The sequence below is a fragment of the Lithobates pipiens genome, unplaced genomic scaffold, assembly GCF_037356315.1.
Source record: "Lithobates pipiens isolate NorthernLeopardFrog02 unplaced genomic scaffold, aLitPip1_a1.2 Scaffold_1, whole genome shotgun sequence".
NCBI classification, from domain to species: Eukaryota; Metazoa; Chordata; class Amphibia; order Anura; family Ranidae; genus Lithobates; species Lithobates pipiens.
The window spans coordinates 232,687,740-232,709,834 of record NW_027507685.1 but is presented as its reverse complement, the minus strand read 5'-3'; the positions used below and the strand labels follow the sequence as shown (position 1 = coordinate 232,709,834).

The window sequence follows — 22,095 nt, the reverse complement described above, 5'->3', positions numbered from 1 at the left end:
CTAAAAATCGCAGATCATTGCCATTACTAGTAAAAAAAAAATAAAGTAATAAAAATGCCTTAAATCTATCCCCTATTTTGTAGACGCTATAACTTTTGCGCAAACCAATCAATTAATGCTTAATACGATTTTTTTTTTTTTTACCAAAAATATGTAGAAGAATACATATCGGCCTAAACCGATGAAGAATTTTTATTTTATTTTTTTTAATTGGGATATTTATTATAGCAAAATATTGTGTTTTTTTTTAAATTGTCACTTTTTTGTTTATAGCGCAAAAAAATCAAATCAAATACCACCAAAAGAAAGCTCTATTTGTGGGGAAAAAAGGGCATCAATTTTATTTGGGTACAGCGTCGCACAACTGCGTAATTGTCATTTAAAGCATTGCAGTGCCGAATCACAAAAAAAGGGGGTAAAATCTTCCGGGGCTGAAGTGGTTAAAGTTACGGCTGATCAGTGTATACGTAGACAAATGCCGTCCATGCAAATAAATACACAGGCCTTTACAGCTAATGTATAAATATAAAAAACTCCCTGAACACACCTCTGGTTTGTAACCTATAATTGTGACATCTTAAAACAAAAATCCCCTACCGGTAGGAGCAAGCCTCTACCTAGTAACAGATGACGCCATCGCTTCCTGATTTTCCATTGGCTGCAGAGTTCAAGACTGAGAATCAAACTTCTGGGTTTCAGTTCACCCCGAGGACTGGATCAGACGACTCTGCAGAGATGAACGTCGCTTTTACCGCACTGCTGCTAATATACGGCTCGCTATGGCCCTCCGGATCAGGTAACGTATTTATTTATCTATATTACCATCTGTGTAGGAGGAATAGCTTATGAAGAATGTGAATTTTCTACTTAATTCTGCTTTGTAAATGACCTGGATAGCTCCCAACTGTCCCTGATTTCGAGTCACTGTCCCTGATTTGGAACAAACTCCCTCTGATCTCTATAGATGTATACCTTTTATCTTTCAAAAAGTGTTTCCCAGCGCTAAACATTTCATCTGATTTCTAAATTGCTGCATTTGTAAATGTCAGAAGCCAATATAAAGGAATAGTAATGGTAAAACAAAAGCACTTGTGGGTTTAACTAATCGTTTTTTTTTGTATAATTCCCCTTTAAGGGGGCGTGGCCTATGCTTACATACTTTTCCTAATAGGTGTCCCTCGTTCCCATCTCAAAAAGTTGGGAGGTGTGTGCCTGTGTCCAGGGGCAGACTGACCATTGGGCCACTCGGGCACTGCCCGAGGGCCCTGTGCCACTAGGGGGCCCCATCAGGGTTGCCAGCCTCAGTAAAACCAGGGACAGTATGTAAAAATTTGTGGGTTTTTTTACATCTGTCTCTGAAATGTCCCTTACCGAGATCCTTTTAGTCTAAAAATCCAGAGATTATAGCTGCCCCACCTCTCCAGTACCTTCTCAGCCAATAGAAACATGTCTGTGTATACTGTGTGATTGTATACTGTGTGTGTGTATGTTTGTGTATACTGTGTGGCCCCATAATCTCTGATTGCCTGGGGGCCCCATAATCTCCTATTGCCCCATGAGTTGTCAATCCGCCCCTGCCTGTGTCCCTGATTATTGTTGTTGCTGATTCTAGTTAACCTCTTCCCACCACTGTAATGCAATAGAAAAAGTTGGCTTAACACGCAACTGCTGCACATTTGCGTCTATAGTGTGCTGGGGCTCTATGCTGAGAGCATGAGCTATCCGAAACTCGGACCTATCAGTAAAAGCCCTGCAGAACCAAACTTCTTATCCCCCTCTCCCCTCTCCTCAGTTTTCAGTACTTTTAATTATTTTGGTGGGGGGAGCTATTATAGTGGGGAACAGGCTGATCTGGGGGGGGGGGTTATGCTGGGGGACAGGCTGACTAAAGAGGGATTATACTGGAGGAAAGACTGACCTAGGGGGACTGTACTGGGGTACAGACTGACCTAGGGGGACTGAACTGGGGGACAGACTGACCTAGGGGGACTGTACTGGGGTACAGACTGACCTAGGGGGACTGTACTGGGAGACAGACTGACCTAGAGGGACTGTACTGAGGTACAGACTGACCTAGGGGGACTGTACTGGGGGGCAGACTGACCTAGGGGGACTGTACTGGGGTACAGACTGACCTAGGGGGACTGTACTGGGGGACAGACTGACCTAGGGGGACTGTACTGGGGTACAGACTGACCTAGGGGCACTGTACTGGGGGACAGACTGACCTTGTTTGATTTAACTAAGCTTCTCCCATTATTAACACCATTTGGCCACACCTACTGTTCCTCACGAGACGCTACTCTTTTTTAGGGCACCCAAAGGTGTCCCAGGTCTTTTACAACCCTGTAGTGTAAATTGAAAAAACAAAATTGTTGTACACCGCTAAAGTGTTCAGGTTTGGCTTGATGAAAAGGTGGCAACCCTAGGCAGACCGGCGGCGCCCGCTCTAGACCCTGTGCATGAAATCGCATACAGGTATGTGATTTTGCGCAGGAGGGCCGCCCTGCCACAGTATATATTTGTGTGGGGTGGTCCTAAAGCAGCTCTTCAGTCATTTTTTTCATCTTTCCAACTATTAAATCTTCTGCCCTTGTTGTTTTAACTTTGGATAGTAAAACATTTTTTTTTTTCTGCCAGTAAATCCCTTATACAGCCCACTTCCTGTTTATTGTCTGGTAAAAAACCTAGGCTTATGACGACATGCACAGCTCTCTCTCTCTCGTGAAAGTTTGCCAGGAAGGGAGGGGGGATGAGTCATAAGAGGGCCAATGAGAGCTACAGAGCTGGAGGTGTGCCTCTGTGTGTCCGTGTAAATTCAGGAAGTGAACAGGCAGCAGCTTCAGCTGCCCACAGTTAAAATGGATGCTGCCAGACTCAGTGGAAGGAGATTTCTGCAGCATATTTGACAAGTACAAAATCACAGTATATATAAAATAATATGCAAAGTGGTTGGAGGGAAGCTTCAGAATGGCAAAGATGTTTTTATTCCAAATTATGTGAGCAGACTGCAGTTCCTCTTTAACCACTTACAAACCAGAAGATTTTCCCCATTAATGACCAGGTCATTTTTTGCTATACAGCACTGCGCCGCTTTAACTGACAATTGCGTGGTCGTGCGATGCTGTACCCAAACAAAGTTGGCATCTCTTTTATCCCCACATAGAGCTTTCTTTTGGCAGTATTTGATCACCTCTGCAGTTTTTATTTTTTGCGCTATAAACACAAAAAGAGCGACAATTTTGGAAAAAAAAAATATTTTATACTTTTTGCTATAATAAATATCCCCCCCCCCCCCCCCCCCCCAAAAAAATGTCATCATCAGTTTAGGCCGATATGTTATAGCATCTACAAAATGGTGGATAGATTTATGGCATTTTTATTATTAATATTTTTTATTTTTTTTTACTAGTAATGGCGGGACTGCAACATTGCGGCAGACAGATCACTTTTGACACTTTTTTGAAACCACTTTTTTTAACCACTTAAGGACCGCCTCACGCCGATATACATCGGCAGAATGTGCAGGCGCCACCGCCGGTGCACTCGTGGCCCGGTCCTGAGCTCTGAGACCGTGGCTGTGGGACTCGTGGACCCGATCGCCGCCGGTGTCCCGCGATTGGGTCACAGAGCTGAAGAATGAGGAGATGTCTGTATAAACAAACCTCTTCCCGTGCTTCCTAGTGAGCTTGTCACTGATCGTCTGTTCCCTGTCATAGGGAAAGACAATCAGTGATGTCACACACCAAGCCACGCCCCTCTACAGTAAAAAAAAAACACATTAGGTCACACTTAACCCCTACACTGCCCCCTAGTGTTAACCCCTTTACTGCCAGTGAATTTTTTACAGTAGTCAATGCATTTTTAATCACACTGATCGCTGTATTACTCCCAATGGTCTAAAAAATGTGTCAAAATTGTCCGACGTGTCCGCCATAATGTTGCAGTCACAATAAAAATCGCCGCTATTACTAGTAAAAAAAAAAATTATTAATAAAAATGCCATAAAACAATCCCCTATATTGTAGACGCTATAACTTTTGTGCAAACCAATCAATAAATGCTTATTGCGATTTTTTTTTTCCAAAAATATGTAGAATACATATCGGCCTAAACTGAGGAAAAAAAACATTTTTTTATATATTTTTGGGGGATATTTATTATAGCAAAAAGTAAAAAATATTGAATTTTTTTCAAAATTGTCATTCTATTTTTGTTTATAGCACAAAAAATAAAAATACCACCAAAAAAAAGCTCTATTTGTGGGAAAAAAAGGACGCCAATTTTGTTTGGGAGCCACGTCTCATGACCGCGCAATTGTCAGTTAAAGCGACGCAGTGCCGAATTGTCTGGGGCTTAAGTGGTTAAATCATTTGAAATCGCCGACTGATGTGTGTCTCTGTGACAGTTCTTATATAACTGAGGGCAGGGCCACCCAGTGATGTAAACGGGTGACCCCACCCCTTCTAACGCCACAGGGAAGCCCCCCATGGAGGCTGATCGGTTGCAGCTTTTTTTTTTCTTTGGCTCATCGGTGGCGGGATAGAGCAAGATAAATGCAAGACATGCATGTCGCAAGACATTTTTTATTTTTTTTTTAAATAAAGGACTTGTCCCAAGCTGTCTCTTGTCTTTTTTTACCATTTCTGATACTTTTTTTGTGAAATGGTAGGGGTACGATGTGCCCCAATACCAATTCACACAGGAGGGAGGCCACGATCTAGGGGTCCCCTTGTCAAAGGGGACTTCCTTATTCTGATAAGCCCCCCACCTGCAGACCCCCACAACCACCGGGCAAGGGTTGTGGGGATGAGGCTCTTGTCCACATAAACATGGGCACAAAGTGCTTTGGGGTCAGGCTTCAAAGCCCCCTTCTCATGTTGAGGACATGTGGCCTGGTACGGTTCAGGAGAGGGCGCTCTCTCGTCCCCCCTCTTTTCCTGCGGCCGGCCAGGTTACATGCTCGGATAAGGGTCTGGTATGGATTTTGAGGGGGACCCCTATGCCATTTTTTAAAAGTTTGGAGCAGGGTTCCCCTTAATCTCCATATCAGATCTGAAGGGCCTGGTATGGATTTTAGGGGACCCCCACGCAATTTTTTTAAAAATGTTGGTTCAGGGTTTTTGACGTTTTTTTTCAATGAGATTTATCTATATTGCCGAGACCTGACAATTCATTACAGCTGCGATCAGTTTTAAATGACAATTTTTCCTTTAGAAATGTCATTTTGCTGTGGTTTTGTTCTAAACATGGGGAAAATGCACCACTTTGCAGGCATACTAAGGACGCCCACCAGGCACCATATTTAAAGGAATATTTCATTTTTATTTCACTTTTAGCATTAAAAAAAATCAGTGCTCCCGAAAAAACAGGGGACAGGAGACACATTGTGTGTTCCTAAGTACGAACAGCAATCTGTCTTCTCCTCTCTCTCTTCTAGTCAGCCACATTCCCCCCCACAGTTAGAAACACACATAGGGAACCTATTTAACCCCTTGATCTCCCCCTAGTGCTAACCCCTTCCCTGCCAGTGACATCTATACAGTAATCAGTGGCTATTTTTAGCACTGATCGCTGTATAAATGTCAATGGTCCCAAAAAAGTGTCCGATGTGTCCACCGCAATGTTGCAGTACCACTAAAAATCGCAGATCATTGCCATTACTAGTAAAAAAAAAATAAAGTAATAAAAATGCCTTAAATCTATCCCCTATTTTGTAGACGCTATAACTTTTGCGCAAACCAATCAATTAATGCTTAATACGATTTTTTTTTTTTTTACCAAAAATATGTAGAAGAATACATATCGGCCTAAACCGATGAAGAATTTTTATTTTATTTTTTTTAATTGGGATATTTATTATAGCAAAATATTGTGTTTTTTTTTAAATTGTCACTTTTTTGTTTATAGCGCAAAAAAATCAAATCAAATACCACCAAAAGAAAGCTCTATTTGTGGGGAAAAAAGGGCATCAATTTTATTTGGGTACAGCGTCGCACAACTGCGTAATTGTCATTTAAAGCATTGCAGTGCCGAATCACAAAAAAAGGGGGTAAAATCTTCCGGGGCTGAAGTGGTTAAAGTTACGGCTGATCAGTGTATACGTAGACAAATGCTGTGCATGCAAATAAATACACAGGCCTTTACAGCTAATGTATAAATATAAAAAACTCCCTGAACACACCTCTGGTTTGTAACCTATAATTGTGACATCTTAAAACAAAAATCCCCTACCGGTAGGAGCAAGCCTCTACCTAGTAACAGATGACGCCATCGCTTCCTGATTTTCCATTGGCTGCAGAGTTCAAGACTGAGAATCAAACTTCTGGGTTTCAGTTCACCCCGAGGACTGGATCAGACGACTCTGCAGAGATGAACGTCGCTTTTACCGCACTGCTGCTAATATACGGCTCGCTATGGCCCTCCGGATCAGGTAACGTATTTATTTATCTATATTACCATCTGTGTAGGAGGAATAGCTTATGAAGAATGTGAATTTTCTACTTAATTCTGCTTTGTAAATGACCTGGATAGCTCCCAACTGTCCCTGATTTCGAGTCACTGTCCCTGATTTGGAACAAACTCCCTCTGATCTCTATAGATGTATACCTTTTATCTTTCAAAAAGTGTTTCCCAGCGCTAAACATTTCATCTGATTTCTAAATTGCTGCATTTGTAAATGTCAGAAGCCAATATAAAGGAATAGTAATGGTAAAACAAAAGCACTTGTGGGTTTAACTAATCGTTTTTTTTTGTATAATTCCCCTTTAAGGGGGCGTGGCCTATGCTTACATACTTTTCCTAATAGGTGTCCCTCGTTCCCATCTCAAAAAGTTGGGAGGTGTGTGCCTGTGTCCAGGGGCAGACTGACCATTGGGCCACTCGGGCACTGCCCGAGGGCCCTGTGCCACTAGGGGGCCCCATCAGGGTTGCCAGCCTCAGTAAAACCAGGGACAGTATGTAAAAATTTGTGGGTTTTTTTACATCTGTCTCTGAAATGTCCCTTACCGAGATCCTTTTAGTCTAAAAATCCAGAGATTATAGCTGCCCCACCTCTCCAGTACCTTCTCAGCCAATAGAAACATGTCTGTGTATACTGTGTGATTGTATACTGTGTGTGTGTATGTTTGTGTATACTGTGTGGCCCCATAATCTCTGATTGCCTGGGGGCCCCATAATCTCCTATTGCCCCATGAGTTGTCAATCCGCCCCTGCCTGTGTCCCTGATTATTGTTGTTGCTGATTCTAGTTAACCTCTTCCCACCACTGTAATGCAATAGAAAAAGTTGGCTTAACACGCAACTGCTGCACATTTGCGTCTATAGTGTGCTGGGGCTCTATGCTGAGAGCATGAGCTATCCGAAACTCGGACCTATCAGTAAAAGCCCTGCAGAACCAAACTTCTTATCCCCCTCTCCCCTCTCCTCAGTTTTCAGTACTTTTAATTATTTTGGTGGGGGGAGCTATTATAGTGGGGAACAGGCTGATCTGGGGGGGGGGGTTATGCTGGGGGACAGGCTGACTAAAGAGGGATTATACTGGAGGAAAGACTGACCTAGGGGGACTGTACTGGGGTACAGACTGACCTAGGGGGACTGAACTGGGGGACAGACTGACCTAGGGGGACTGTACTGGGGTACAGACTGACCTAGGGGGACTGTACTGGGAGACAGACTGACCTAGAGGGACTGTACTGAGGTACAGACTGACCTAGGGGGACTGTACTGGGGGGCAGACTGACCTAGGGGGACTGTACTGGGGTACAGACTGACCTAGGGGGACTGTACTGGGGGACAGACTGACCTAGGGGGACTGTACTGGGGTACAGACTGACCTAGGGGCACTGTACTGGGGGACAGACTGACCTTGTTTGATTTAACTAAGCTTCTCCCATTATTAACACCATTTGGCCACACCTACTGTTCCTCACGAGACGCTACTCTTTTTTAGGGCACCCAAAGGTGTCCCAGGTCTTTTACAACCCTGTAGTGTAAATTGAAAAAACAAAATTGTTGTACACCGCTAAAGTGTTCAGGTTTGGCTTGATGAAAAGGTGGCAACCCTAGGCAGACCGGCGGCGCCCGCTCTAGACCCTGTGCATGAAATCGCATACAGGTATGTGATTTTGCGCAGGAGGGCCGCCCTGCCACAGTATATATTTGTGTGGGGTGGTCCTAAAGCAGCTCTTCAGTCATTTTTTTCATCTTTCCAACTATTAAATCTTCTGCCCTTGTTGTTTTAACTTTGGATAGTAAAACATTTTTTTTTTTCTGCCAGTAAATCCCTTATACAGCCCACTTCCTGTTTATTGTCTGGTAAAAAACCTAGGCTTATGACGACATGCACAGCTCTCTCTCTCTCGTGAAAGTTTGCCAGGAAGGGAGGGGGGATGAGTCATAAGAGGGCCAATGAGAGCTACAGAGCTGGAGGTGTGCCTCTGTGTGTCCGTGTAAATTCAGGAAGTGAACAGGCAGCAGCTTCAGCTGCCCACAGTTAAAATGGATGCTGCCAGACTCAGTGGAAGGAGATTTCTGCAGCATATTTGACAAGTACAAAATCACAGTATATATAAAATAATATGCAAAGTGGTTGGAGGGAAGCTTCAGAATGGCAAAGATGTTTTTATTCCAAATTATGTGAGCAGACTGCAGTTCCTCTTTAACCACTTACAAACCAGAAGATTTTCCCCATTAATGACCAGGTCATTTTTTGCTATACAGCACTGCGCCGCTTTAACTGACAATTGCGTGGTCGTGCGATGCTGTACCCAAACAAAGTTGGCATCTCTTTTATCCCCACATAGAGCTTTCTTTTGGCAGTATTTGATCACCTCTGCAGTTTTTATTTTTTGCGCTATAAACACAAAAAGAGCGACAATTTTGGAAAAAAAAAATATTTTATACTTTTTGCTATAATAAATATCCCCCCCCCCCCCCCCCCCCCAAAAAAAATGTCATCATCAGTTTAGGCCGATATGTTATAGCATCTACAAAATGGTGGATAGATTTATGGCATTTTTATTATTAATATTTTTTATTTTTTTTTACTAGTAATGGCGGGACTGCAACATTGCGGCAGACAGATCACTTTTGACACTTTTTTGAAACCACTTTTTTTAACCACTTAAGGACCGCCTCACGCCGATATACATCGGCAGAATGTGCAGGCGCCACCGCCGGTGCACTCGTGGCCCGGTCCTGAGCTCTGAGACCGTGGCTGTGGGACTCGTGGACCCGATCGCCGCCGGTGTCCCGCGATTGGGTCACAGAGCTGAAGAATGAGGAGATGTCTGTATAAACAAACCTCTTCCCGTGCTTCCTAGTGAGCTTGTCACTGATCGTCTGTTCCCTGTCATAGGGAAAGACAATCAGTGATGTCACACACCAAGCCACGCCCCTCTACAGTAAAAAAAAAACACATTAGGTCACACTTAACCCCTACACTGCCCCCTAGTGTTAACCCCTTTACTGCCAGTGAATTTTTTACAGTAGTCAATGCATTTTTAATCACACTGATCGCTGTATTACTCCCAATGGTCTAAAAAATGTGTCAAAATTGTCCGACGTGTCCGCCATAATGTTGCAGTCACAATAAAAATCGCCGCTATTACTAGTAAAAAAAAAAATTATTAATAAAAATGCCATAAAACAATCCCCTATATTGTAGACGCTATAACTTTTGTGCAAACCAATCAATAAATGCTTATTGCGATTTTTTTTTTCCAAAAATATGTAGAATACATATCGGCCTAAACTGAGGAAAAAAAACATTTTTTTATATATTTTTGGGGGATATTTATTATAGCAAAAAGTAAAAAATATTGAATTTTTTTCAAAATTGTCATTCTATTTTTGTTTATAGCACAAAAAATAAAAATACCACCAAAAAAAAGCTCTATTTGTGGGAAAAAAAGGACGCCAATTTTGTTTGGGAGCCACGTCTCATGACCGCGCAATTGTCAGTTAAAGCGACGCAGTGCCGAATTGTCTGGGGCTTAAGTGGTTAAATCATTTGAAATCGCCGACTGATGTGTGTCTCTGTGACAGTTCTTATATAACTGAGGGCAGGGCCACCCAGTGATGTAAACGGGTGACCCCACCCCTTCTAACGCCACAGGGAAGCCCCCCATGGAGGCTGATCGGTTGCAGCTTTTTTTTTTCTTTGGCTCATCGGTGGCGGGATAGAGCAAGATAAATGCAAGACATGCATGTCGCAAGACATTTTTTATTTTTTTTTTAAATAAAGGACTTGTCCCAAGCTGTCTCTTGTCTTTTTTTACCATTTCTGATACTTTTTTTGTGAAATGGTAGGGGTACGATGTGCCCCAATACCAATTCACACAGGAGGGAGGCCACGATCTAGGGGTCCCCTTGTCAAAGGGGACTTCCTTATTCTGATAAGCCCCCCACCTGCAGACCCCCACAACCACCGGGCAAGGGTTGTGGGGATGAGGCTCTTGTCCACATAAACATGGGCACAAAGTGCTTTGGGGTCAGGCTTCAAAGCCCCCTTCTCATGTTGAGGACATGTGGCCTGGTACGGTTCAGGAGAGGGCGCTCTCTCGTCCCCCCTCTTTTCCTGCGGCCGGCCAGGTTACATGCTCGGATAAGGGTCTGGTATGGATTTTGAGGGGGACCCCTATGCCATTTTTTAAAAGTTTGGAGCAGGGTTCCCCTTAATCTCCATATCAGATCTGAAGGGCCTGGTATGGATTTTAGGGGACCCCCACGCAATTTTTTTAAAAATGTTGGTTCAGGGTTTTTGACGTTTTTTTTCAATGAGATTTATCTATATTGCCGAGACCTGACAATTCATTACAGCTGCGATCAGTTTTAAATGACAATTTTTCCTTTAGAAATGTCATTTTGCTGTGGTTTTGTTCTAAACATGGGGAAAATGCACCACTTTGCAGGCATACTAAGGACGCCCACCAGGCACCATATTTAAAGGAATATTTCATTTTTATTTCACTTTTAGCATTAAAAAAAATCAGTGCTCCCGAAAAAACCTTTGTTTTACACACAACCGCCGGGTGGCCGGATTCAGATTTGATTCAGTCTCCGATGTAGTAACCCGGAAGCGACTTCACAACAATCACCTCCGATTTGCTCAGCAGCCAACGGCGCCAGATTTAAAAAATCCACATTATTTAAAAACGCAGATCTTGACGTTTTGAATACTTTGAAGTGCAGAGGAGGGGTTTGGGTTCTTATAGACTCTCGATATGTCCATAAAGAGTACCTGTCACATGCCTATTACTATCACAAGGGATGTGTACACAAGTGGTCTTTTAATTTTGTTTGTTTTAAAAAGGGACAGTGTAAAAATGTAAAATAAATAAATAAAGAAAAAAATTAAATAATTTCAAGCGCCCCATCCCTCCGTGCTCGCGCGCCAAAGAAAACACAAATGTATTTGCACCCGGAAATGCAAACAGTGTTCAAATCACACATGTGAGGCATCGCCGCGATTGTTAGAGCGAGAGCAATAATTCTAGCACAAGTTCTCCTCTGTAACTCTAAACAGGTAACCATTACAAATTTTTTATACGTCACCTATGGAGATTTTTAAGTATCGTAGTTTGTTGCCATTACACGAGCGCGCACAATTTTAAAGCATGACATGTTAGGTATTTAATCGGCATGATATCATCTTTCGTATTATACAAAAAAGAATTCTGCTAACATTACTGTTTAGTTTTACTTTAATTCATTGAAGTGTATTTTTTTCAAAGAAATTGCATTTGAAAGAGCGCTGCGCAAATACAGTGTGACATAAATTATTACAATGACCGCCATTTTATTCTCTATGGTCTCTGCTAAAAAATTATATATATAATGTTTTGGGGGTTCTAAGTAATTTTTGATACATTTTTCTTGCAGGGTATGTGATGCAGGAGATTTCGATGTGCTTAATCGGTGATAACAAGGAAGGAGACATCGGATTTAATTATCAGATTACTTTCAATCGCCAACCATTTCTGTATTATAATGAGGCTGACAAACAATTTCAAGGGTGTTACTATTGCATTAACGAGATGCAGCAGCTCTCAGACTATGTTGCGCAGCTGTTGAACAACCAATCAAGGTGGTTGGACCTTGTAGGAAGAGAGGAAGGACGGTGCAAGGAGGAGGTTAGGACCTTCTGGAACAAGACAGTGGAAAGGAAAGGTGAGTTCCTCTGGCAGCTGCTTGGAGACTGGGATCATTATATCCCTCTACATAGTAGGATGTTATTATCAGATCAGGATTTGGATTTTCCACCCCTGTTGCCCCCCTGTGTTGCTGTATGCATTTCATGTGTTATACATTCAGAGATTTGTCAGCAGATTATAGCCATTCCTACAAGGTCCCCTGATGAAGCAGACTGGATCCATAGAACGCGTGGAGAAATATTCCTTATCAACGCACATAGTTTTAATGAGATTAGACACATAACTAATGTACTGTACATAAATAAGATTGGGTAGTAGATAAGGATATAAAATATGAAATGTAATGCAAGATACACGCGCATTGGGGGATACAAACATGCTGCTGTTCTTATACTTGTGCAATTAAAGCGGAGGTCCACCCTAAAAAAAAAAAAAAAAAAAAGGAGTTTGCATGTTCTCCCTGGGCCTGCGTGGGTTTCTTCCGAGTACTCCGGTTTCCTCCCACACTCCAAATACATGTTGGTAGGTTAATTGGCTTAGATGGCGACTAGTAAAATTTACGTTGTTTAGCGCTGTTGCAGAGGTGTGTGCAATTTTAACCACTTCAGCCCTGGAAGGATTTACCCCCTTCCTGACCAGAGCACTTTTTGCAATTCGGCACTGCGTCGCTTTAACTGACAATTGTGCGGTCGTGTGACGTGGCCCCCCAAAAAACTGACTTTTGTTTTTTTCCCACAAATAGAGCTTCCTTTTGGTGATATTTGATCACCTCCGCGTTTTTTTTTTGTGCTATAAACAAAAAACGAGCGACAATTTTGAAAAAAAACAGAAAATTGTACCATACTTACCGTAATTTTCTTTTCCTGGTGCCTATCCATGGCAGCATACCTGTGACAAGCTCCGCCTTGGCTCCTCCCTCAGGACTAGTGAATATTATAAAAGAAAAGGTTAGTACAGCCCCCGCATTCTCGTTAATATAGAATACCGAGGGTGGGAATGTATGCTGCCATGGATAGGCACCAGGAAAAGAAAATTACGGTAAGTATGGTACAATTTTCTGTTTTCCTGGTGCCTCCATGGCAGCATACCTGTGACAAATAACTAGCTGAGACGGGTGGGATAATGCTTAGAGGTTTATTTAAAGAATTTATTATTTAGAAGAGGCGAAGGCCGAAGTGATTGCCTGTCTGCCAAACTCCACTGAGGAGAGAGCTCCTGGGTCCACCCTGTAATGTTTCAGGAATGTGTGTTGGGATGACCAGGTTGCTGCCCGACAAATAGTTTCGATCGACACATTCGCTCTTGCCGCCCAAGAGGCAGAAACCGCTCTTGTGGAGTGCGCCCTGACCGCTGAAGGGGTCTCTAGTCCCTTTGTCCTGTACACCTTGTGGATGAGTTTGACGATCCATGAAGCGATCGTTCTGGCTGATGCCTCCTTTCCTTTATGTTTTCCCCAGGGAATTATGAACAGTCTGATGGAAGCCCGGAATGGAGCTGTGGCTTGGAGATAGCATTTCAGAGTGGAGGCGATGTCTAATTCATGAAGAGTGACAGAGTCCTGTTCAGAAAATGTTGGGAGTGCCCAGGGTTCTGACATGCTCAAGGATGAAGCGACCTTGGGAATTAACCCTCGTACTGTTCTAAGTTCCACTCTATCTGGGTAAAATATAATGTGATCCTGATCTGCTCCCAAAGCTTGGAGCTCTGACACCCGTCTGCCGGAGGTTATGGCTACCAGAAAGGCTAATTTTAAAGTTAGGTTCCAGAGTGATATTGAGTCCGAAGGGGCAAAGGGTGGATTGGCTAAGGACTCCAGGATGACCGTAAGGTCCCAAGTGGGAAAAGATTGTTTGGTCGGTGGTCTGATCTTCCTGACGGCCTTAAAGAATTGGATTAACAATGGGTCCTCCGCCCATCTTCTACTGGTTGCTGCTGAGATCGCTGACACCTGTACCTTCAATGTACTTAATGCAAGACCCAGGTCCAGGCCTGCCTGCAGGAACTCAAGAATTTGAGATGACGAAGGGGAACCTGGATCACAGTTTCTATCAAGCATGAAGGTCCTGAAGTTGTTCCATACTTTATCATATATGTTGTTTGTGGATGGTTTTCTCGCTTTGAGCAGGGTTGCGATCACTTTGTCGGAGCACCCTAGGGATTGGAACCTTTTCCTTTCAGTTGCCAGATGTGAAGGTCCAGTCTGCGGGGATCTGGGTGGGTGTGACATCCTTGCGACAGGAGGAGGGGTACTATTGGAACCTTGACTGGAGGACTGGTGCTCAGATCCATTGCCGTAGGGAACCAAGGCCTTCTTGGCCAGTATGGTAGAATCGCTATCACCGTCGAAGTCTCCCTCACGAGTCTTGACAGGAACCTCGGTATGAGGGGCCGTGGGGGAAAAGCGTAGGCCCGATCGCATGCCCAAGGGGCAGAGAGGGCATCTGTTGCCTCCGCCTGGGGGTGCGGAAACCTCGAGATAAACCTTGGAAGTTTGGTGTTGGATGCCGTCGCAAAGAGGTCCAGCTCGAGGGGCCCCCACTGGATCATTATCCAGTTGAAGATTTCCGGGTGTAAGGACCACTCGTTGGTGTCTGCGAACCTGCGGGAAAGGCCGTCCGCCCTTGAGTTGAGATGGCCGGGCAGATAGACTGCCCTCAGGTCCTTCAGATTCCTTTCGGCCCAGAGGAATATGGGCTCCACCTCGTTCAGGAGAGATCTGCTGCGCGTTCCCCCTTGACGGTGCACATAAGATACCGCGGCCCTGTTGTCCATCCTGAGGAGAACTGGTTTGCCCGAAATCTCGAACTCCAGGGCTAGCAGTGCAAGATAGGCCGCTCTGAGCTCCAGGACATTGGACACCATGCCGGCTGCATTGAAGGACCATCTCCCTTGTACTGAGGTCTTGTTGGAATGTGCTCCCCAACCAGCTGCGCTGGCATCGGTAGTAATTATGATCCAGTCGACATGCCCTAGCGGGCGAGACTTCAGAAGCGACTGTCTCTTCATCCACCAATGTAGACTCCTGAGCATCCGGGTTGTCAGGTGTATGGGTTGGGATAGATATCGTTTGTTCCACATTCTTAAGAACTCCAGCTGAAAATGTCTCAAATGCCAGTGGGCCCAGGGGACCATAGGGATGCATGATGACATCCGACCTATCAGGCTCAAACAATTTGAGGCTGTCAGGTAGGATCTCAAGCTCACCTTCTTCATCTGTTGGATAATGGAAGATACCTTCTGAGGCGGGAGAGACACTGATCCGTTCATTGTATTGAACAGGGCTCCCAGATAGACCATCTCTTGGGTCGGAGAGAGAAGACTTTTCTCGTAGTTTATCTTCCATCCGAAATCCACTAGTGTTGTTAACAGGATATCCCTGTGTTCTAATAACTGGGTTGGGTCCTTCGCCAGGAGTAGAAGGTCGTCCAGATAGTGATACACCCGGAGCCCCAATTCTCTCAGAGGTGCTATGATGGCAATCAGGGTTTTTGTAAAGACTCTGGGTGACGTGCAGAGGCCAAACGGAAGGCTCTGAAATTGGAGATGTACTTGCCCCACCGCGAATCTCAGGTATTTCTGGAACGTAGGGAGTATGGGTATGTGTAAGTAAGCGTCTTGCAGGTCTATTGACAACATCCAATCCCCTGGTTGGACTACGCGAATGATCGTCTGAAGAGACTCCATCTTGAACTTTTCCAGAAAGATGTAGCGATTTAGCCTCTTTAGGTCTATCACGGGTCTCCACCCTCCGTTTCTTTTGGGGACTAGAAACAGGGTAGAATAGAAACCTGAAAATCTCTCGGATGGAGGCACTGGAACTACTGCTCGTTGTTCCTGTAGGGAAAGAAGAAATCGCTTCAGAGCTTCCGCCTTTTGAGGAGATCTTGACATCCTTGTCGGAGAAAAATAGTCCTTGGGGGGTTTGTTTAGGAAGGACCAGGAATGACCGTGTTTGACTGTTGCAACTACCCAGGGATCCCTGCATTTTTGTTCCCAAATCTTTGAGAACTGTTTCAACCTGGCCCCCACAGGGATCACTTGGGCTGGCCTGGCGTCAAAAAGATTTTGATGGATCCTGTGGGGTAGGTACCGGCCTCTGCCTCCTGGATTTGAGAAACGTAGACTGTGTGCTTTTCCAGTTGTGCCTGAAGCCTTTCCCTTGTCTGGATTGTCGGTAGTCCCTATTTTTGGAAAATTGGAACCTTGGTGCAGATGATCTGAAACGTCTAGATCGCCTGTCTTGAGGAAGTAGGCCTGACTTTCCGCCGGTGACCCGAGAGATGGCTTTGTCAAGTTTTTCCCCGAACAAGGCTTTACCGTCAAAAGGTATCTTGCACCAATTTTGCTTCGAGGCAACGTCCGCTGCCCATGGTTTTAGCCACAGTGCCCTTTTGGCCATTACTGTGTGAAGCATTGCCCTTGCGGAGCAACGAATGGAATCGATGGCGGCCTCCCCAATGAAGTCGGCTGAGAGCTTCAGCTCATCCAATGCCCTGATTATCTCTTCTTTAGGGATATCCTGTTGGATTGCCGACTCTATATTATCTGTCCAGACGCGTAATGCGTTGGACACTGATGTCAGAGCTATTGCAGGTTTACAGGCATTTCCCGCCATCTGATAGGCCTTCTTAAGGTCGAGGTCCATCCTCCTGTCCAGAGGGTCCTTGAAGGAGGTTGAATCATCTAGGGGCAAAGTGACGTTCTTGGCCAGCCTTACCACTGCAGCATCTACCACCGGAGGGCCGTCCAGCATTTTGGAATCTGCCTCGGAGAGAGGGTATAATTTTCCCAATCGATTGGTGGAAAGTCTTTTGTCTGTCCTCCCCCATTCTTCCTTGATCACTTCCCTGATTTCCTCCATAAGAGGGAAGAAGGAGATCTGGCGCTTAAGGAAGGGGAAGTATGATTTGGACTTCCTGACCTCCACGTTGGAATCCTCCCAACCGATTGCTTGTTTAACGGCCTGCACATAGGGCTGGACCATGGCGAAGGCAAAGCCAGAGGCATCTGTGTCATCTGAGGAATCCTCTGAAATGGCCATTTCGTCCTGATGCTTAGAGGAGGAGGGAGGGAACAGACGACCACTTCCACTGGTGGATGGACCAGGAATGGAGGCCTCAGCCATCAGTTCCTGAGGAGGAGATGCCGGTTGTTGTGTCGGCATTGTAGCGACCAATTCCGTAAGGGAGTCTTTTACTGCCTTTTTAAGGAGATCTGCCACCTGTAGGCTCTCAGACTCTCTGTCTGCTGCATAGTCTCTAAGGCAATCTCGACAAATTAGTTTGTCCGGAAGTGGGGAGCCTCCGCAGGCCTGACATCTAGTAGGTCTAGGTCTCGGGGAGCGCGAATGACGGCGCCTCTTGGCTGAAGCTTTCCTGCCACTTCTGTAATGCCCATGTCTGGGTGACCTGTCTCTGCTGTGACAGGAATCATCATCGTCATCTCCATATCGCCTTGAGGTCTTCTTAGACGTCTTCTGGCGTACAGGACTGAAATACAAAAAGTATCGTCCTTAGTGCACTCTTTTTTTTTTTTTTTTTTAAACTTACCTGGGCGTAGGTCCTTACCTTGGGAGTAGAGTAGGATCTTGAGCGGGCGGCGAAAGGCTCATGTTAGGCGGCTTAGCAGAGGTAACGGCTAGGAAAGAGTCAGAGGAAAAGGCGTCAACCAGTCGTGCGCTGATTCACGGAAAAAAAGGGAATTTGCCTACAAAAGTAACGACTTCCCCCCCCCCCCCCCCCCCATTACTGTGTGTTGTGTTTTTTTTTTTTTTTTTTAAATCCATTTTTATTTTTTTATTTTTATTATTTTTTTTTTTTGAAGGCTCCGATTTAAATAATTTAATATATTAATAAATTAATTCACTTTTAATGAAAAGAGATATTCCATCAGAGCTATACATATATATTCGGATGTTCACATGTATAAGAAAACAAATGCATTAAGACATGCCTTACCTTAACAGGGGTGGGTATAGCCTGGAACTCTAGAGTGTGATTCTCTTGTTGACCACAGGCATTTCACTTGTGCTGCTGGGGAAATAAATAGGAGGAGGGGAAGTGATGTCGTGCTTAAGCTCCTCCTCTGACACTCTGAGGGCAAAAAGAACCATTCGCCCTCAGAAAAAATGGCCGTCGAAAGTTCCAACGCTACCGCGCACGCGCCGAACGTCGAAACTGACCGTCGAAACATACGACCCGCCGGCGCATGCGCAGACGACGGCGGGAACGCTAAACTATTATAAAATGACACAGACTCGCCGCGCGCGGCCCCTAGTGAGTCTGAGGGTGACAAACACACATGGGAAGGGAAAGGGGGGGCCTGCTAGGACTATGGGGACCGCGGAAACAGAGCACAAGAGAGAGGAAGGACAGATGAGACTGGAGAGGAAAAACAAGCCTCAGGGACAGAGCAAAGCTGCTACCTCTGCTGCCATAGACTGGAGCCTGAACGCCCATACTGCAGGTAAAGCTCTTACTTAAGAGACAAACTGCTTGTCCCAAAAGATCCTACAGAAGGGACTTCCAACCTTATAAGCGCATTTAGCTGCCCAAGAGAAGGAACTGCGTCCGGGAGAGGCTTGAACCCGGACGGACGCTGCCGAATGCAGAAGGTAAGGACGCCGACCAGGATTCACTGCCATGAGGTATGAGGAAAAAAAGGAGAAAGCGGGGGCTGTACTAACCTTTTCTTTTATAATATTCACTAGTCCTGAGGGAGGAGCCAAGGCGGAGCTTGTCACAGGTATGCTGCCATGGAGGCACCAGGAAAACACATTATTTTTTACTTTTTGCTATAAATATCCCCTAAAAATATATAAAAAAAAAATTTTTTTCCTCAGTTTAGAGTTTAGGCCAATACGCATTCTTGTACATATTTTTGGTAAAAAAAAGAAAAAAAAATCACAATAAGCGATTATTGATTGGTTTGCGCAAAAGTTGCAGCATTTACAAAATAGGGGATAGTTTTATGGCATTTTTATTAATAATGTTTTTTTTTAAATGGCGGTGATCAGCGATTTTTATCGTGACTGCGACATTATGGCGGACACATCAGACATTTTTGACACATTTTTGGAACCATTGTCATTTATACAGCAATCAGTGCTATACAAATGCACTGACACTGGCAGTGAAGGGGTTAACCACTAGGTGGCAGTGTGGGGGTTAAGTGTATCCTAGGGGCGTGTTTCCAACTGTGGGGGGCGTGGCTGTGTGTGACACGTCACTGATCTCTGCTCCGATCACAGGGAGCAGAGATCAGTGACAGTGTCACTAGGCAGAATGGGGAGATGCTTGTTTACATTAGCATTACATTAGAGCCTCTCCCATTCGCTGGAACTCCCTACCGCAGTCTGTCCGATCAGCCCCTACCCTGTCCACCTTTAGGAGTTCCCTGAAAACTCATTTATTCAGGGAAGCCTATCCCACACCCACCTAACAACTGTCCCAGAGCCACCCCCATCAAATCATTCTCTGCAGCTCTTACCTTTTTGTACCACCACCCCCTCCCTTTAGAATGTAAGCTCTACAAGCCGGGCCCTCCTGTCCCTTTTGTATTGTACTGTAATTGTGTTGTCCCCCCTATACATTGTAAAGTGCTGCGTAAACTGTTGGCGCTATATAAATTGTGTATAATAATAATAAAAATAATAATTAGCATCTCCCCGTTCTTCCTCCCTGTGAGGCGATCGCTTGGTATCCCCACGGCGGTCGAGTCCGCGGGACCCGCGACCTGACTCACGGTGCTTGCCACGGGCGTGCCCGCTGGCCGCCTCTTAAAGGGCAACGTACAGGTACGTGATTCTGCTTGTACGAGCCCTTCTGCTGAGGTATATCGGCGTGAGGCGGTCGGCAAGCGGTTAAAGTGTGACATGTTTGGTATCTATGAACTCCTCGTAACATCATCTTTTATATTTTTCCAAAAAAAATTGCGTTATATACTGTTTTGCATTAGCATTTAAAAAAAAAAAGTGCCTTTGAAAAACCGCTGCACAAATACTGTGTGCCTTTGCTTTAAAAAAAAAACTAAAATAAAAAAATAAATAAAAATAAAATTTTATATATATATATATATATATATGTGTTTGGGGTTCTAAGTAATAAAAAAATGCTGATTGTTACATGTGAACAAAAGGTGCCAGAAAAGGCCCAGACTGGAAGTGGTTAAACATTTTTTTTTCATTTAGTATCAATTTAACCACTTGCCGACCAGCGCACGACGATGTACGTCGACAGAATGGCACGGGCAGGCAAATGGGCATACATGTACGTCCCTTTAAATTTGCCGCCCTGCCATCGTGCTGGTCGGGACCCCCGTGAGTCTGGTCGCGGGACCCGCGGACTCGATCGCCGTGGGCATACCCGCGATTGTCTCACGGAGCGGCCGAATGGAGAAGTGCCGTTGTAAACAACATTTCTCCATTCTGCCTAGCAACTAGTGACGCTGATCTCTGCTCCATGTGATTGGAGCAGAGATCAGTGTTCACTAAATGAAAGCCCAACCCCCCCCAGTTAGTAACACGCCCCTAGGAACACTTAACCCCTACACTGCCACCCACTGGTTAACCCCTTCACTGCCAGTGTCATTTACATTCAATTTGCATTTATATAGCAGTGATTACTGTATAAATGACAATGGTCCCAAAAATGTGTCAAAAATGTCCGATAGGTCTCCCACAATGTCGCAGTCACAATAAAAAAAAAAAAAAAAAAAAAAAAAAAAAAAATCGCTGATCGCCGCCATTACTAGTAAAAAAAATAAAATAAAAAATTATTAATAAAAATGCTATAAAACTATCCCTATTTTGTAAACGCTATAACTTTTGCGCAAACCAATCGATAATCACTTATTGCGATTTTTTTTTTACCAAAAATATGTAGAAGAATACGTATCGGCCTAAACTGAGGAAAAAAAAGTTTTTTTATATATTTTTGGGGGATATTTATTATAACAAAAAGTAAAAAATAATGCGTTTTTTTCAAAATTGTTGCTCTATTTTTGTTTATAGCACAAAAAATAAAAACCACAGGGGTGATCAAATACCACCAAAAGAAAGCTCTATTTGTGGGGAAAAAAGGACGTCAATTTTGTTTGGGAGCCACGTCGCACGACCGCGCAATTGTCAGTTAAAGCGACGCAGTGCCGAATCACAAAAAGTGGTCTGGTCTTTGACCAGCAAATTGGTCTGGTCTGAAAGTGGTTAATGAACACTGCAGGATTTTAAAATTGATACGAAAACGTTAAAGATGATATATTTTAGCAGTTGGGTCTACATTTATACTTTATTGGTGTAGGAGTGTTTTATATATCTGTTTTTGTTTGGTGACGTGACTTTCTCCTGTAACCACCATATAAAATATCCATTGAACAGCGCATAGAAGTCTTTATTAAATGTTAGCATTTTATTGTTTATAATGTCTCTGATTGCCTCCCCATCCAGTGAAACCATCTGTGGAGGTCTTTTCACCGGTTCAAGTCCATCCTGACAGTCTCCCGGTTCTGGTCTGCCATGTGTGGGGCTTTTACCCCTCAGAAATCAGTGTAGCCTGGTTTAAAAATGATGTTTTGGTCAAGAACTACACAGAGGCTGTGCGGACCGGAGACTGGACCTACCGTATCGTGGCGGTCCTGGACATGAGGAATTTCCTCCCCGAAGACAACTACACCTGCCTGGTCACTCACCGGAGCCTGGACATAGCAATAGCGAAAAAGTGGAGTGAGTGCGACAACCTTATTGAAATGGGCTTTGTGCATTGCATTCCCAACACGTCTCTGTTATCCACCTTATTTAAAGCTGAACTCCAGGAAAAATAGATTTTTTAAAAAATTTCTTCAATACCGGGCACTTTCACCCCCTAACTGCCCAGGCCAATTTTCAGCTTTCAGCGCTGTCGCACTTTGAATGACAATTGCGCGGTCATGCTACACTGTACCCATAT

General features: G+C 44.3%; 1 protein-coding gene across 1 annotated transcript in view; it reads left to right on the top strand.

Moving 5' to 3' along the window:
- Positions 1–6,264: 6,264 nt before the first annotated feature.
- LOC143984603 (HLA class II histocompatibility antigen, DM beta chain-like) overlaps positions 6,265–22,095 on the top strand; it is a 60,671-nt gene continuing 44,840 nt past the window's right edge. The window contains exons 1-3 of the mRNA XM_077484650.1: positions 6,265–6,433; positions 11,883–12,170; positions 21,597–21,872. Of these exons, the coding sequence (XP_077340776.1) occupies positions 6,265–6,433; positions 11,883–12,170; positions 21,597–21,872 (733 nt within the window). The remainder of the gene's footprint in view (positions 6,434–11,882; positions 12,171–21,596; positions 21,873–22,095) is intronic.